The sequence below is a fragment of the Vulpes lagopus genome, chromosome 12, assembly GCF_018345385.1.
Source record: "Vulpes lagopus strain Blue_001 chromosome 12, ASM1834538v1, whole genome shotgun sequence".
Classification (NCBI taxonomy): domain Eukaryota; kingdom Metazoa; phylum Chordata; class Mammalia; order Carnivora; family Canidae; genus Vulpes; species Vulpes lagopus.
In genome coordinates, this window is record NC_054835.1 from 35,581,640 (window position 1) to 35,595,253 (window position 13,614).

Sequence of the window (13,614 nt, forward strand, 5' to 3'; positions counted from 1 at the left end):
TTGAGCAGAGAACATGCTTTATTGAGGAGTAGATATAGAACAGCACATTCTACCACATGTGGGAAGGGTTAGCTTCGGTAAAAGACCTTTACCCCTTAAGAAAACCCCCAGTGAAGTTGCTTTTGGATAAACTTTAACAGTGACACTGAAACTGGCAGGGAGCTGCCACTGAACATGCTTAAAATTAGCTCCCCCCAACCCACAGTGAGTATAAGTAGTGTAGAGAGATGACAAGAGAAAGGCACAAATGACCAGAGTCGGGATTGTGGGAAGGGCTCCACACGAAGACAGCAGTGTTGGAGGAGACCAAGTTGGGAAGGGTGGCATGTCATACATCAAAAGCTGCCCCAAGATAGCAGGTTATAAATGGGCTGGAGAGAAATTAGAGGGAGCATTTCTTCCTTTGCTTGAAACCAAAAATAGAGCAGAGAACAGGGGGAATGGTGGCAAATCCCAAAAAGGAAATGGAGGAGGAGTTCTTGGAAGGGCAGGAGCACTTCAGTTCAAGAGGGAGGGCGAGGCACTGTCAGAGAAGCAAACACTGGGAGGGGGTGGCACTCTGCCTTGCTGAGTCATGGGCTTAGAGGAGATCTGGAAGTCATGTGCACTCATTTCCTACTTCTTCAAGGAGGTTTAGGCAAAAAATCAATGCAAAATACAGGTGTGCCAGATGAGACCGGCAGGTACGGTGGGGGGCGGGGGGGTAGGTTTCTGCAGTCTGATGAACTGGTTAGCATGCAGCATGAAAGGGAGAACCAGACACTGCTTAGCCCCTGCCAATGTAAAAAGGAGCAAGGGCTTAAGAGAGGAAAACATTTAGGGCTGGGCACTTTCTGGTGAGGCAATGAGGACTGGTTTCCTTCCACTGACACACAATGCCCACAGGTGAACTCAAATCAAAGTACAGAATCACCACCTGTCAATTCTCTCCATTTCATTCTGATTAAGTTATGTGCAGTTACCAAGACGAATCCTTGGGAGAGTTTTAAAAAATATTGGTCTCTTGTCAGCTTGACACGGATCAAAAACCGGCCTTTCAATAAAAATGGCAGAAAAAATTTCAAGTGAGATAAAATCCAAAGGGAATGGACCCCTCCTAGTACACACACTCAGAAATGTTACCTCTTCCCTGCTCTTCCAAAAAAACCGCATGTAAGGAGCAATTGGAAAGGTCCTGGTGGTGGCAACCATGGTTTGAAGTCTGGTATCCGGGCAGCAAGAAGCACTAGTACAAAGTTTAGAAGACACAACACAACCTCATGGGGCTAGAGGACATGAGGAGAACCAGTGACTGGACAGGTACAGTACCAAACAGAACACCTTGGGTCAGTGCTACGAGGGATCTGCACTCAAGTCTAAACAGCGATCCCATCCAGGCAACCTCACTGAGGCCGAAACAACAGTTCCTCAGAACCAGCGTCTGCAGTGTACACGAGGGTCGGAGCCAGGACAGTCCTGAGGGGGATGGCCTTCCCAAAGGATACTGTACTTGCCAATCACAAGAGCAACAGAAATGACAGACAGATCCCTAGGGTACGGATTCCTACTGCTGGGGTTCGCTGGCTCAGAGTAACAGGTCACTTTAAGTGCCCTTGGGAGGGGTCCATTTTAAACAGCTTGGATCCATGGTTTTATTGGAGTTAGATCTTTTGGCCTCTTTGGCTATCCACTCATCAATCAGGTCCTGCGGGAGAACAACAGGATAAATGACTATACACATTCAATGAAAATACCTTTATATATGGATTCCAAAATGCTTGTTAGCGAAGAAGGAATCAAAGGTTTAATAATATACTACGGTGTGAAGCAGGTATTAAAACTTCTCTTTTGATTTAGAAAATGCTTTCCCCTACAATCCATTTCCTCTGTGTTCCTCAGAAAGTGAAAATCATTATTCACCTTCCCTTAAACATGAGTCCACTTAAACAAGTTGAAATTGGGCATTGGTTGAGATGGCATTTGTTAAAGGAATTTAAAACACCTCCACAAGGGGCACCTGGGCAGGTCTGTCGGTTGGGCACCTGACTCTTGGTTTCAGCTCAGGTGGTGACCTTAATATCTCATAAGACCAAGCCCTCAGTTAGGTTGAATGCTCAGTAAGGAGTCTGCAAGATTCTCTCACTACCTGCCCTGACCCCTGTTTGCCCTAAAGAAATATCTCTAAAAAAATAAATAAAATTTTTAAAATGTGCACTTCCACAAGCTCTGGAGTTAATGAGGACTCCTCTTTAACAGATGGGCAATTTGCTCCAATCTAAGAAAACCATAAATGACAGAAGTACTGTGTGACACAAAACTGCTTAACTGAGCTCCTTCACTTGTGCCATCCAAATTTGAGACAGCTTACTAAAAGCTTCTGATAAGATAGAAGATAAGCCTAACAGGCATTGATGCACAGCATACAAAAAAAAAAAAAAGAAAAAGAAAAAGGGAACGAGACCCAGTAAAAGGTACATGTAGGCAAACTCCCTTAAGGAGTAAAGGCTGTTGGGAAGCCCGGGTGGCTCAGCAGTTTAGCACTGCCTTCGGCCCAGGGTGTGATCCTGGAGACCCGGGATCAAGTTCCACATTGGGCTCCTTGCGTGGAGCCTGCTTCTCCCTCCGCTTGTTTTCTCTGCCCCTCCCCTCCGCCCCCTGTATGTCTCTCATAAATAAATAAAATCTTAAAAAAGGAGTGAAGGCTACACCTTTCAGGTGTTAAAGCCCCATTTACTCTGCTAAGCCTCAAAAGACATTCAGCACTGAGCCAGCAGCTGACCAAAACTTTACCTGTCTCTTTAGAACTAGATGTTTTCCTTTCCAGTACTTGAGCATCTGAAGGGCTTGCAGAGTACTGACAATGTCCACAGGATTCACAGCTGTCTCCTGGCTAATTTCTGAAATAGAAGCACTCCTAAGAACTGGGCCAAAGTGCAGACACCCACCCCCACCAGCCCCCTACCCTGCTTAAAGGAAACCCAGATGGTTGGGATTTCTGATACTCAACCCAACTTGTTCAGAAAGTTTACGAAGCATTTATTTGATCGGTCCTAATAACTATGAAAGAGAACTACTACAGGAAGAAATCACTCTGGCCCCTAGAAATCATGGTCAGAGACAGGACAGACCTGATTTCTTCTACCCTTCCATAAACATACAGATGTCTTACCAGCTCCTCTGTTAGCCAAGACTTAGAAAAAAAGGCAACATTTTTCTTTTATCTTGACTTTAATTCTTAACAAAAGTGTTAACTACCCCAGGTTTGTGAAACCAAAATCATATAGCCATTACCAAAGGGCCAAATGCTCTGGAATCCTTAGGCAACTTTCATGAGATCTCTGTAGTGGCCCACATCCAGGGGGCCTTCTCTTTGCAATGAAGAAACTGGAATGTTTCCTGGCATTAACTTCTTGGGTACCAATTATCCTAAAGAGCCAAAACCAACCTTTGATAGAAATCTCTTTGCCTTGGAAATTATGCAGGTAACGGAGAAGCACTTCTTTCCAGTAACTGCGATAGCTTATAAGCCCCAGGTCAGAGAGGGGACGCTCCGGGGAGCCAACTTTTTCTTCCACTTTGGAAAGCAAGTAACCTACAGGGGAACAAAATGCAGACGCTGTATTTCATTCTAATAACAAACACCACAGTGCCAACATGGAAGGCTTGAGAAGGACAGGCTGCTTCATGGTACCAATTATGCATCAGATATTCAATGAAATATGGGGTGGCTGCTGTATAGTGTGCTGCCTTGTGATAAACCACGGGGGAAGAATGGTGCGTTTGCATTTAGTTGTATTAGTCATTAAGAAAACTCTGCAAGGTTCCACAAGATAGAAACTTTAATAACAATGGTAATCTGTAGGTGCAAACTAGGAATAGAGATGGGAAGCCATTTCATTACATCGCTTTTTCTATTTGAGATTTTTCAGTTTTTATAGATTATTATCTCAATGCTGGATCTCACAAAGCCTCTAATATTTGAATGTTAAACATTATGGGGATGCAATCTGAAAAATCCACTCTGCAAAATGCTAGCAGAAAACTAACCTGCTTTCAATGAATAGGTTAGAATTACAAGAGTTGGAGTGAGAACTTTCAGATTATAAAAGTAATTTATAAGTCACAACTATCAATTCCAACGTGAATTCCATTTGGAATTAAGTAAGAATAATTGCATGTGGGGAGGCTTGGGTGGCTCAGCAGTTGAGTGTCTGCCTTTGGCTCAGGGCATGATCTCGGAGTCCCAGGATGGAGTCCCACATTAGGCTCCCTGCAGTCTGCTTCTCCCTCTGCCTATGTCTGCCTCCCTCTCTCTGTCCCTCATGAATAAATAAAATCTTAAAAATAATAATAATAATTGCATGTGTTTTCTTTAAAAGGAATAAAAATCACAAAATCAGAGAAATCTGAATACTGTAACTTAAAGTATTAAGGAATTTGGATTTTTTTTAAAGATTTTATTTATTTATTCATTAGAGACATACACAGAGAGAGAGAGAGAGAGAGAGAGAGAGAGAGAGGCAGAGACATAGGAAGAGGGAGAAGCAGGCTCCATGCAGCCTGACATGGGACTCAATCCTGGGTCTCTAGGATTCAGGCCCCTGGCTGAAGGCAGCACTAAACCACTGAGCCACCTGGGCTGCCCAATTTGGTTTTTTAAGACATGAAATAGAGCTTATCTTTTAGAGATGTCTAAGTAATTGAGCTTGAGAATAGAGGTGTAACAAGACTGGCCATGAGATGCTAATCACACTTACAGGGAGTTTTATTATCCAATTCTTCTTTAAGCTTCATTTTAGGGACATTTTCAAACATATGAGCCCAGGTGGCTCAGTGGTTTAGCGCCGCCTTCAGCCCAGGGCCTGATCCTGGAGACCCGGGATCGAGTCCCATGCCGGGCTCCCTTCTTGGAGCCTGCTTCTCACCCTGCCTGTGTCTCTGCTTCTCTGTGTGTCTCTCATGAATAAATAAAATCTTTTTAAAAATTAAAAAAAAACCTTCATTTTATGGACATTTTCAAACATTTATAAATGTTTGAACATTTATAACATTGAACATTGAACACTGTCCATGAAATGAAGTTTATAAAAAAAGTATTAACACCTATTCCAAAATACACAAGATATAGTTACCCATCCCCCCATGGATTATGCCATTTCCTGATTTCACCACTTCCCAGGGGGTATAAACATACAATTGGAAGGCTAACTCTAAGAATTGTAATTCTGACTAAAATGTTGTATGACAGTGAACAACGAATAAGATATAGTTTATTCTCATCATTTACAGTAGTTATGTTCTGCAAAGTCACTGCAAGCACTGAATTAGCAAACATGAACTACTGCTCCTAGTGGAAACAGGGTTAGGTTTCTCAAAGTCTCTGGTCATATTTACAACCCATCATTATGGCCATCTCATTTTATGTGTTTCTGTTTACTAATATGTTTAAAAAAATACATTGTTGACTCATTAGCATCAAACTCCAGCCCAATACCAATGCTTGAATGAACCCTATCTAATACCAGTGTTTTCTCTGTAAGGCACTCAACAACAGCCTTTGTAGATGGCTTTTCTCAGCCCTACACCTCGGGGCAATCTAAAATCTGCAACCAGGGGGTGCCTGGGCAGCTGAATGGTTGAGCATCTACCTTCAGCTCAGGGCGTGATCCGGGGATTGTGATCCGGGATTGATCAAGTTTCACATCAGGCTCCCTCCCTGCAGGAAGTCTGTTTCTTCCTCTGCCTATGGCCCCGCCCGTTTCCCAAGAATAAAATCTTGGGGGAAAAAAAAAAGTCAGCAACAAGGATGCTTCCGTGGCTCAGTCAGGCTAGGCATCTACCTTCAGCTCAGATCATGACCCCAAGGTCCTGGGATTGAGTCCCAGGGTCAGGCTTCCTACTCAGGAGCCTGCTTCTCCCTTTCCCTTTGCTCCCCTCCCCCTTGGACTCACACTCTTTGTATCTCTCTCAAATAAATAAAATCTTTTTATAAAAAATAAAATCAGCAATGATATGCACAAAAATATGAAAAGTATGGCAATAATAGACTGATTGACTGCAAAAGTGCCAAAGAATATTGATTTGGGGATTAAAAATAAATTTGAGGGGATCTCTGGGTGGCTCAGCAGTTTAGCGCCTGCCCTCAGCCCAGGGCATGATCCTGGAGTCCCGGGATCAAGTCCCACATCAGGCTCCCTGTGTGGAGCCTGCTTCTTCCTCTGTCTCCCCCCGCCCCCCTCAGTAAAAATTTTTTTAAAAAATAAAAATAAATTTGACTGAGTAGGCAAATTCCCAAACACAGAATACACTTAATGAGGCCAAAGCCTCTATCAGGTATACAGACTGCTACTAGGCAAGTCCTTATAAAACTGCAATCCTTAATCAAGAAACAGATTTGAAGTCTTATGCCTGTATGTGCTGTTCCCAAGTCTCAAATAGGGATAATCCTCAAGGGCTTCCTTTCCTACCCTTTATTTCCCCTACTGTCAGGTATCGACTGAGTCCCGAATTTACTTAAGGGTCAAGATATACCAGGGCTGACCCTATGATGGTCAGATTCTCTCCACATACTCATTCACTTACTGCATGCCTCGAACTACAGCACTCATGGGACAAATCCCAAACAGTTCAGGTAGTCCCTATACCTCTTGGAGCCCAGGTCTTAGCAGATCCACTTACTGAAATCGATGAGCATCTTGCCATAGCCCTGTCTCATGTACTGAGGCATGGTGAGGATACATGACACATTGTAGTTGAGGAATGAATTCTTTTCCTAAAATCAAGAGCAAAACAGATGAAAGCAGGTCACAAGTCTGGAAACCAAGGTGTCAGCAGTCCCACAAACCCAAAATAAGGCTGCTTGCAAAATATCTGGTTAACTGGTCCTGGGGAGTGGCTGTCAGGCTCACAGCTGTTTCATCCACACCCTTTACTGTGGCCAAAGCCATAAATGCCAGGCTTTCCCTTGCTCTGAGACTAGTCTCCACTGAGAGGAGCTGATGGAGTTCTTTCTAGTCACATAGCCAGGGCAAGTAGGTATCAACTGCTCAAGTCGCTCAGGGCAACCCATCTGTAAATGTTAATTTTTCAAAAGGGAGTTGCCTACTGGAAAAGAGAGGGATCCCCAACAGTAAACCCCCATTTTGAAAGGGAGTCAACAATCAAATCACAGCCTGTATGGTTTCTTTTAGGTAAAAAAATTCACGACAGGTAACTTACAGAGACAGAGGGCTGGCAGGGGTTGAGTGGAAACAGGGAGTGTTGCTTAGGGGTTGTTTTCCGGGGTAACCAAAACGGAGCGTAGGGCCTGTGTGACTACTGCACTACTCTGATGATACAAAAAACACTGACTGGACTGTGTGCTATGAGAATTAGATTTCAATAGTTTAAAAAATCATAAGCAAAATCTGACATTCAGCCTTCAAAAGCACAGTGGCAGTATCACAGAAGCCCAGCTAGAAAACCAGGCGAAAGGAACAGATTCCTGGTTTTAGGCTAATAACAGAGGGCCAAGCCAGGAGTGCTGGCTTGACTACAAAATGTGGGCTTCAGGGTTAGTAGGCAGGGCCTTGGCCAATAATTAAAAGGAAACTCCAACCCACAAGTCCAGAAATGAATAAACCAGAAGCTTTTAATAAAAAATCCTGTATTTTCATTAAATAATCTTTTATACATGGATTTCCGCAACCCTCCTCCCCAACCCTTAAGGGAAGGGATGTCACATCATTGCCCAGGATACTGCCTCTTCCTGTCAGTGATCTGGGTCCCCAAATGCCAACATCAATCACCCTGCTTGGGCCTGTAGCTTCTTAATCTCCAGATCCTGCTGACCTTGGAAAAATATCCAATCAAGTGACAGCCGGTATTGTCCGCTTCAGTCATAACGTAAAACAGGAAGGGTTCCACATCATAATATAATGTCTTGTGGTCCAGAAAAAGCTTGGCCAACAGGCACAGGTTTTGGCAGTAGATCTGGAAGCAGAAACAGAATTTATGTGTGGGCCAGGGATTTCGAAACTTATCAGATAAAGGCCTAAAATTAAGGATCGTAGCATCATTGTGGATAAAGCAGAAAGTGTGCTTGGTCAACAGCAGAGTCCTATCTTCTTTACAATGGGAGACAGAGATGGAACAAAGTGCTTCTGAAATCTGTGAATATACACGCGCCACCACACCTCCTTACCTTGTTTTTCTTGCCATCCACTTCAAACACGGAGATGGAGCCTTTGCGATAGATCTCATCACCAGGTGGGTGTTTCCACACACATTTAGCCTGCAAGAGAATGGAATTCATTATCAGGGAAACAAACCTTTCCCAATGAGACTGCTGCTCAAATGGAAAAATGAATCATAGGTCAATTTAGTTAGCAGAGATGACAGGCAGCTGGACACACTCGAGAACGTACAGCAAGAACTGTTTTTTTTTCTTTCCTTTTTATTTTTTTAGTAAAACAATTAAAGGCTTCTAAAATCCTAGTAATGTGTTTATAGTATTTTTATAGCAGTTTAGAACAAGATTTCTAGATCATATTCCGGCCCTGTTTCAATCCAGGAGATTAAAATCATCTACTATGTAAAAGCCAGATAAACAAAAAATACCCTCGATTATAAAATGCCCTGCACCAACAGGAAATTCTTAAGCAGCTTATTTCTAGCAGCTTAGAGTTGCTAAGTGAAGGCAGGAATACCTGACGTTCACTTTTACTGGTAAAGGTTGTTACTACCTAACCATTAGTCTTTCCTTTGGATTAGAAAAGAGGCCCCCTAACAATCAAGACTAACCTCCACCAAAGTGTTTCTTTTGTTATATAAGGAATAGCCTTAGCATGTCTTTCTGTAGCTTAAAAGAAAAAAAAAAAAGAAAAAGAAAAAGAAAAGGGCAAGGTAGCCTGGTTTAGCATCAAGAAACTCCGAGGGTGGGTGGGCATCTGGCAACAAGGTGGTACAAGGTGCCCCTTTCCTCACCCTCAGTTGCTAAGATTTAATGCAGCCAGTCAGCCACTGCTGTAAATAGGTGAATTCTTAACAGGTTTTATGTAAACACATTAAAAAGTATCATTCAGGAAACGTATGTATGTGGAACATTTTCTACTAAGTTTTATTGTGACTTGGTCAACTCAAGAATCATGCCCAATTTGTCACATATGAATCCAAATACTAACTGGAATTGCCTCAAGAAAGCTCTATCCCTAGCCTGTTCCTATATCCACCCATTTATTCAGTGGTTCTTTCCAACAATAACCCAACTAATTCAACAACTGTTTAGAAACAAAAGCCAAACCATTAGTAAAATGACCAAAGAAGGCTCATTTCAGCAATGGGAATCGGAAGAAGTATAGAAGAAAAAAAACACAGGTTTTCATTTCCTGAAATTTGATTTTTGTACCTCACGTAATCCAAATCCTCAACTATTCAAAATGTTTACATGACCCTCAATTTTTCCAAACCCTTTTTTACCTTCTGGTACTAGAGGTCTTGCCCTTTGGGGCTGTTTCATTGGTTAACGCCACTGAATAACCAGAAACAAAAAGGAATTAAAACCTACATGGTAAGCAGTTTACAACAGTAAGACTTACTTTCACATAGCAAAACCATGTTTTATTTTATCGTCATGGTCTACAACTGCAGCAGAGACCAGTCCTCTGGTACCATTATTCCCCACCAGTCCTAGCCCTGGCCCATCCCTCAGGCAGTCCTCCTCCACTCCACTCTGGTGTGCACACGTCTGCAGAGTTTAATTCATAGGGGCAGTTCTAGGCTGCAACACTCCAGACCATGTGTTCCAGAGATGGGAAAACAAAAAGTTATCCCCCAGCCCAACTGGAGAGAAGCGTGGGAGAGAAACTGTGGGAAAGCCTGGGCTGTAGATGCTCAACATGCAGAAATCCCAGAAATAAAGGTGGAAGGCGAGGGAAAGAGGGAAACCCTAAAAGATCTTAGAGCCAAATTACTCTGGGACTACAGAAACAGGAAAAGGAAAGTGCCCCGCCCAAGAAGGCTCCTTCCCCTTTTCCCATCCCAGTTCCCAGAAATTCCTTTAAGACAAGATTTTTTTACTCCACAACTAAGGAAAGGAAAATGGCTTAAGGCTACAAAATACCTAGTGAGCATTTTTATGAATAAAATGAGTATCATGTCTTTCTTCCTATTTTGACAATGTTAAGAACTGGACAGAACCAAAGGATCTGAAGATACCAAAGGATCCATTTTTTTCACTTCATAATTTGTCTCCTTTAAATAAGCATTCATTCAACACACATTTACTGGGCACTTACTGCCCACACTGGTTGCTATGGATACAAAGTGAGTCCCCTTGTCCTGTTCCTGTCTAATGAAGTCCATCTAATGAAATCTACTTGTTTTTACCTAGTTTGGGACACATAAAAACTGTGGGCAGAGGGAATTTATATCCCAAGGAGAAATGGTGAAGAGCAGGCAGCAAGAAAAAAGACAAGGAAATGTGTGTGACAGGATGTGATTAAGGGACATCAGCTGCTTGGAGTACCACTCAGCACCAGCCATGCCATACAGGGTGAACCCTCCCTATCCTGAAATGCGGCTTTCAATTTCCTACGCCTTTGACCCATTACTGTGGACCACTGAGAGATGCGGCGAGACAGAGGTTCACCCAGATAGATATCAGCACCTAGAACTCCTACAGGTCATGGCTATCACCATCACAGAATCCCAGAAAGCTTACCATGTGTCGGCGAAGTATCGTTTGGCTCTTCATGTATTTTAAACAGAATTCGCACATGTAGAGCCGTCCCAGTCGTGCATATTCTTCGGGATAAGGAGAATGGTACCAAGTGTCGAGCTCATAACGACCAAAAGCAATTGTTTTAATCATGTTGCTCCCCTCAGTGATTTGGCCTTGCAGCCTTAACTTCTCCTATTATAGATTTCAAAAAGCAGAAGGATTACAGGGTGCCTGTGTGGCTCAGTCAGTTAAGCATCTTCCTTTAGCTCAGGTCATGATCCTGGGGTTTCCTAGAATGAAGTCCCCCATGGGGCTCCCTCCTCAGTGGGGAGCCTGCTTCTTCCCCTTTCTCTCTGCCATTCCTCCTGCTTGTGTGTATGTGCCCACGCACGTTCTTGCTCACTCTCTCCCCCAAATAAATAAAATCTTAAAAAAAAAAGGTCGGAAGATTACAATTGATTATCTTTGTTTTTAAAAAGCTGGCAATACACTTGTTTGCATGTCACCATGCTAGGCTATGTGAAAAAATATGACAGAATTGGCTTCTAATTCAGGAGAAGCTTGCACTAAAGAGAGCTACCTACCTAGACCTAGTCAGGAAGGCTTCTAGAAAATTCACCATCTACATTGCCTACAAGTACAGACTGCAGCTTTTCTCTGCTCCCTATCCTGCTGAATGGGCCTCATCTCTAGAACCTCATAACAAGTACTTGGTAAAATTTTGTTTTTAATCAGGCTGTACCAAACAAACCGTTTTATAAAGGCAATCTCCCACGAATACAAACGCCCCACTTTTACAAAACATTCTAAAACGAAACAGAAAAGATTATCTAGGAATACTTCTGAAACATAGTGCTGTAACACTGGAATTTAAATTCTAGATAAAGTAGAAAATATCTGCATCTGTGAATATCAAGCTCTACTCAATGGCTAGGAGTGTACTCTAGGAATTTTTTAATCCTAACCAGGTGGCGAGCTGGGATAGGAAATGCTGTTCCAGAGCACGATAGAGAAAGCAGCCACCAAAGGCCGCTGCCTCCAAGTTTCCGAGTCTATTTGAGGATTTATAAATGAAGTATTTGATGCAATTAAAAAAAAAGGAAATAAGATATTCACTCTACAACCTAAGTATTCCTCAACACATTTAACCTGTTAAATCAGAGGTACCACAAATTTTTTTAAAACAAAATTGTTGGAAATTCTCCTAGGGTATGAAAACGAAGGGAAACTAACTGTAAAACTTGACCAGGTCATAGATTAATTTCCTAAAACACATAGCCAGCCTTTTCCATTATTCCTCTTCACTGTTCAATTCTTTTAGGGGATAGGCTGGACAGCTCAGGAAAACCTGCAAAGACAAGTTCCTGGAGGGGTGGGGTGGGGGGGTGAGAGTGTTAAGAGAACAGGAGAGGCTTAAGCATACAACCCAGAGGCTCTTAGAATTGCAAATTGCTCAACGGAGACACCAAGGGCCATCTATAGTCTCACCCAGCCTCAACACTACGACCAAACAGGTCCATCTGGGAGGTGAGGTGGAGAGGGAAAACCCATCAGGGAAAGAGAAGGGAGGGAATTAATTTTAAATATGAATGGGGTGAAGGACGATCAGATAAAAGGATACCTGGGGGGCGGGGGGAAAGAGATTCAAGCAGTAAAGGACATTTAATTCTTCATCAACTGATTGATCACTTTTCTTGGCAGTTCTACATGTCCTTCACAAGTGGTCCACAGCTTGAAGGTTTTAATACTCACCAAATCCTCTGAAGCCCGGGCTTGTGCTCTTCGGAAAAGATCCAAGTCATACTCGCTAGTCAGGTTTTCCAAGAGAGGTTCCCGAGTGTTCCCATAGGTCTGTCTGTGTTCCTAGGAAAATAATCAGAGTGTGATTCTCTTTGCTTCTAAGAACTTAATCTATTTCATTTCAATCAATGCCAACCAGAGGGCCAACCACAAATATAAGCTATTTGTTTAGTGCCTACTATATGCCAGGCATTACACTAGGCACCAAGAACTGAGCATAAGACACAGTTATCAGGTTAATGCCAAAAACAACCATTATCCACCTTAGTGAATTAGAAAGAAAATGCTCCTACACTTTCTAAACAGCTTCATTCTTCTCTAAATGAGCAAATTGAGGGTCAGAATTCTATGCCTCCACTTCTTCATCTGAAAATGTGGACAATACAGATAAATAAAATATAACAAACCCAAAGGCACTACAAATTCCTAGAATCTTGAAATCCGGAAGGAGCCTTGGTGTATACTCTCAGATTTAAGAATAAAACAAAAACAAAAAAACCCCACAAAATCTGAGACTTAGGGTCTGAGATTTTAGACTAAAAGGAAAAGCCGCAACAAGGAAGGGTATCTGCACTAAGTGGTCCTTGCTAAATTGTGTCTCTGTGGTCGCTGCATCCATGACCCTTTCCACCCGGGGCCTGAAGCTCCTGCCTGAGATCTTCAGCCCAGTGCATGGGAAATACAAGCTGGCCCCTTTAAAAAACATTGTACTAGATAAATATTAAGGAAGAAGAAAGAGGCAATATTCATAGAAAATCGGTAGCATAAAAACAAGCCAGTTCTCACTAAGCATCAAATCTCACCATGGTAGTCATGACAAGTATGCTGGCACCGGAAAGAAAGGCCACAAAGGAAACTTCTCTTTTAAACCTCTGATTCTAGCCCTTCCCACTCTGTCCTAACTCCACCTCTCACCCAGAGAATAGAAGACAATGGTTGTTAAGTGGAGTGGATGGCTCATCCCAGGGAGAACGTTATAGAGTTCACATGTATATTAGCATATGAAAAAAACATTCACCAGTACCTTGACCTCTAACACAATTTCTTCCGGTTCTTCTGGGCCCCTGTGACCTGTATCTTTTGTTGTTGTTTTTTAAATATTTTATTTATTTATTCATGAGAGACTTAGAGAGAGA

At 42.5% G+C, this 13,614-nt stretch overlaps 1 protein-coding gene across 2 annotated transcripts in view; it reads right to left on the reverse strand.

The window, feature by feature from the left end:
- The window catches only part of KAT7 (lysine acetyltransferase 7), a 32,896-nt gene continuing 19,282 nt past the window's right edge, over window positions 1-13,614 (reverse strand). For both annotated transcript variants that reach the window (XM_041725843.1, XM_041725842.1), the window contains 8 exons: window positions 12,431-12,541; window positions 10,679-10,870; window positions 8,162-8,251; window positions 7,810-7,950; window positions 6,658-6,751; window positions 3,425-3,571; window positions 2,770-2,876; window positions 1-1,684 (listed from right to left, as the gene is read on the reverse strand). In XM_041725843.1, coding sequence (XP_041581777.1) covers window positions 1,583-1,684; window positions 2,770-2,876; window positions 3,425-3,571; window positions 6,658-6,751; window positions 7,810-7,950; window positions 8,162-8,251; window positions 10,679-10,870; window positions 12,431-12,541 — 984 coding nt within the window. In that variant the 3' untranslated portion in view covers window positions 1-1,582. The remainder of the gene's footprint in view (window positions 1,685-2,769; window positions 2,877-3,424; window positions 3,572-6,657; window positions 6,752-7,809; window positions 7,951-8,161; window positions 8,252-10,678; window positions 10,871-12,430; window positions 12,542-13,614) is intronic.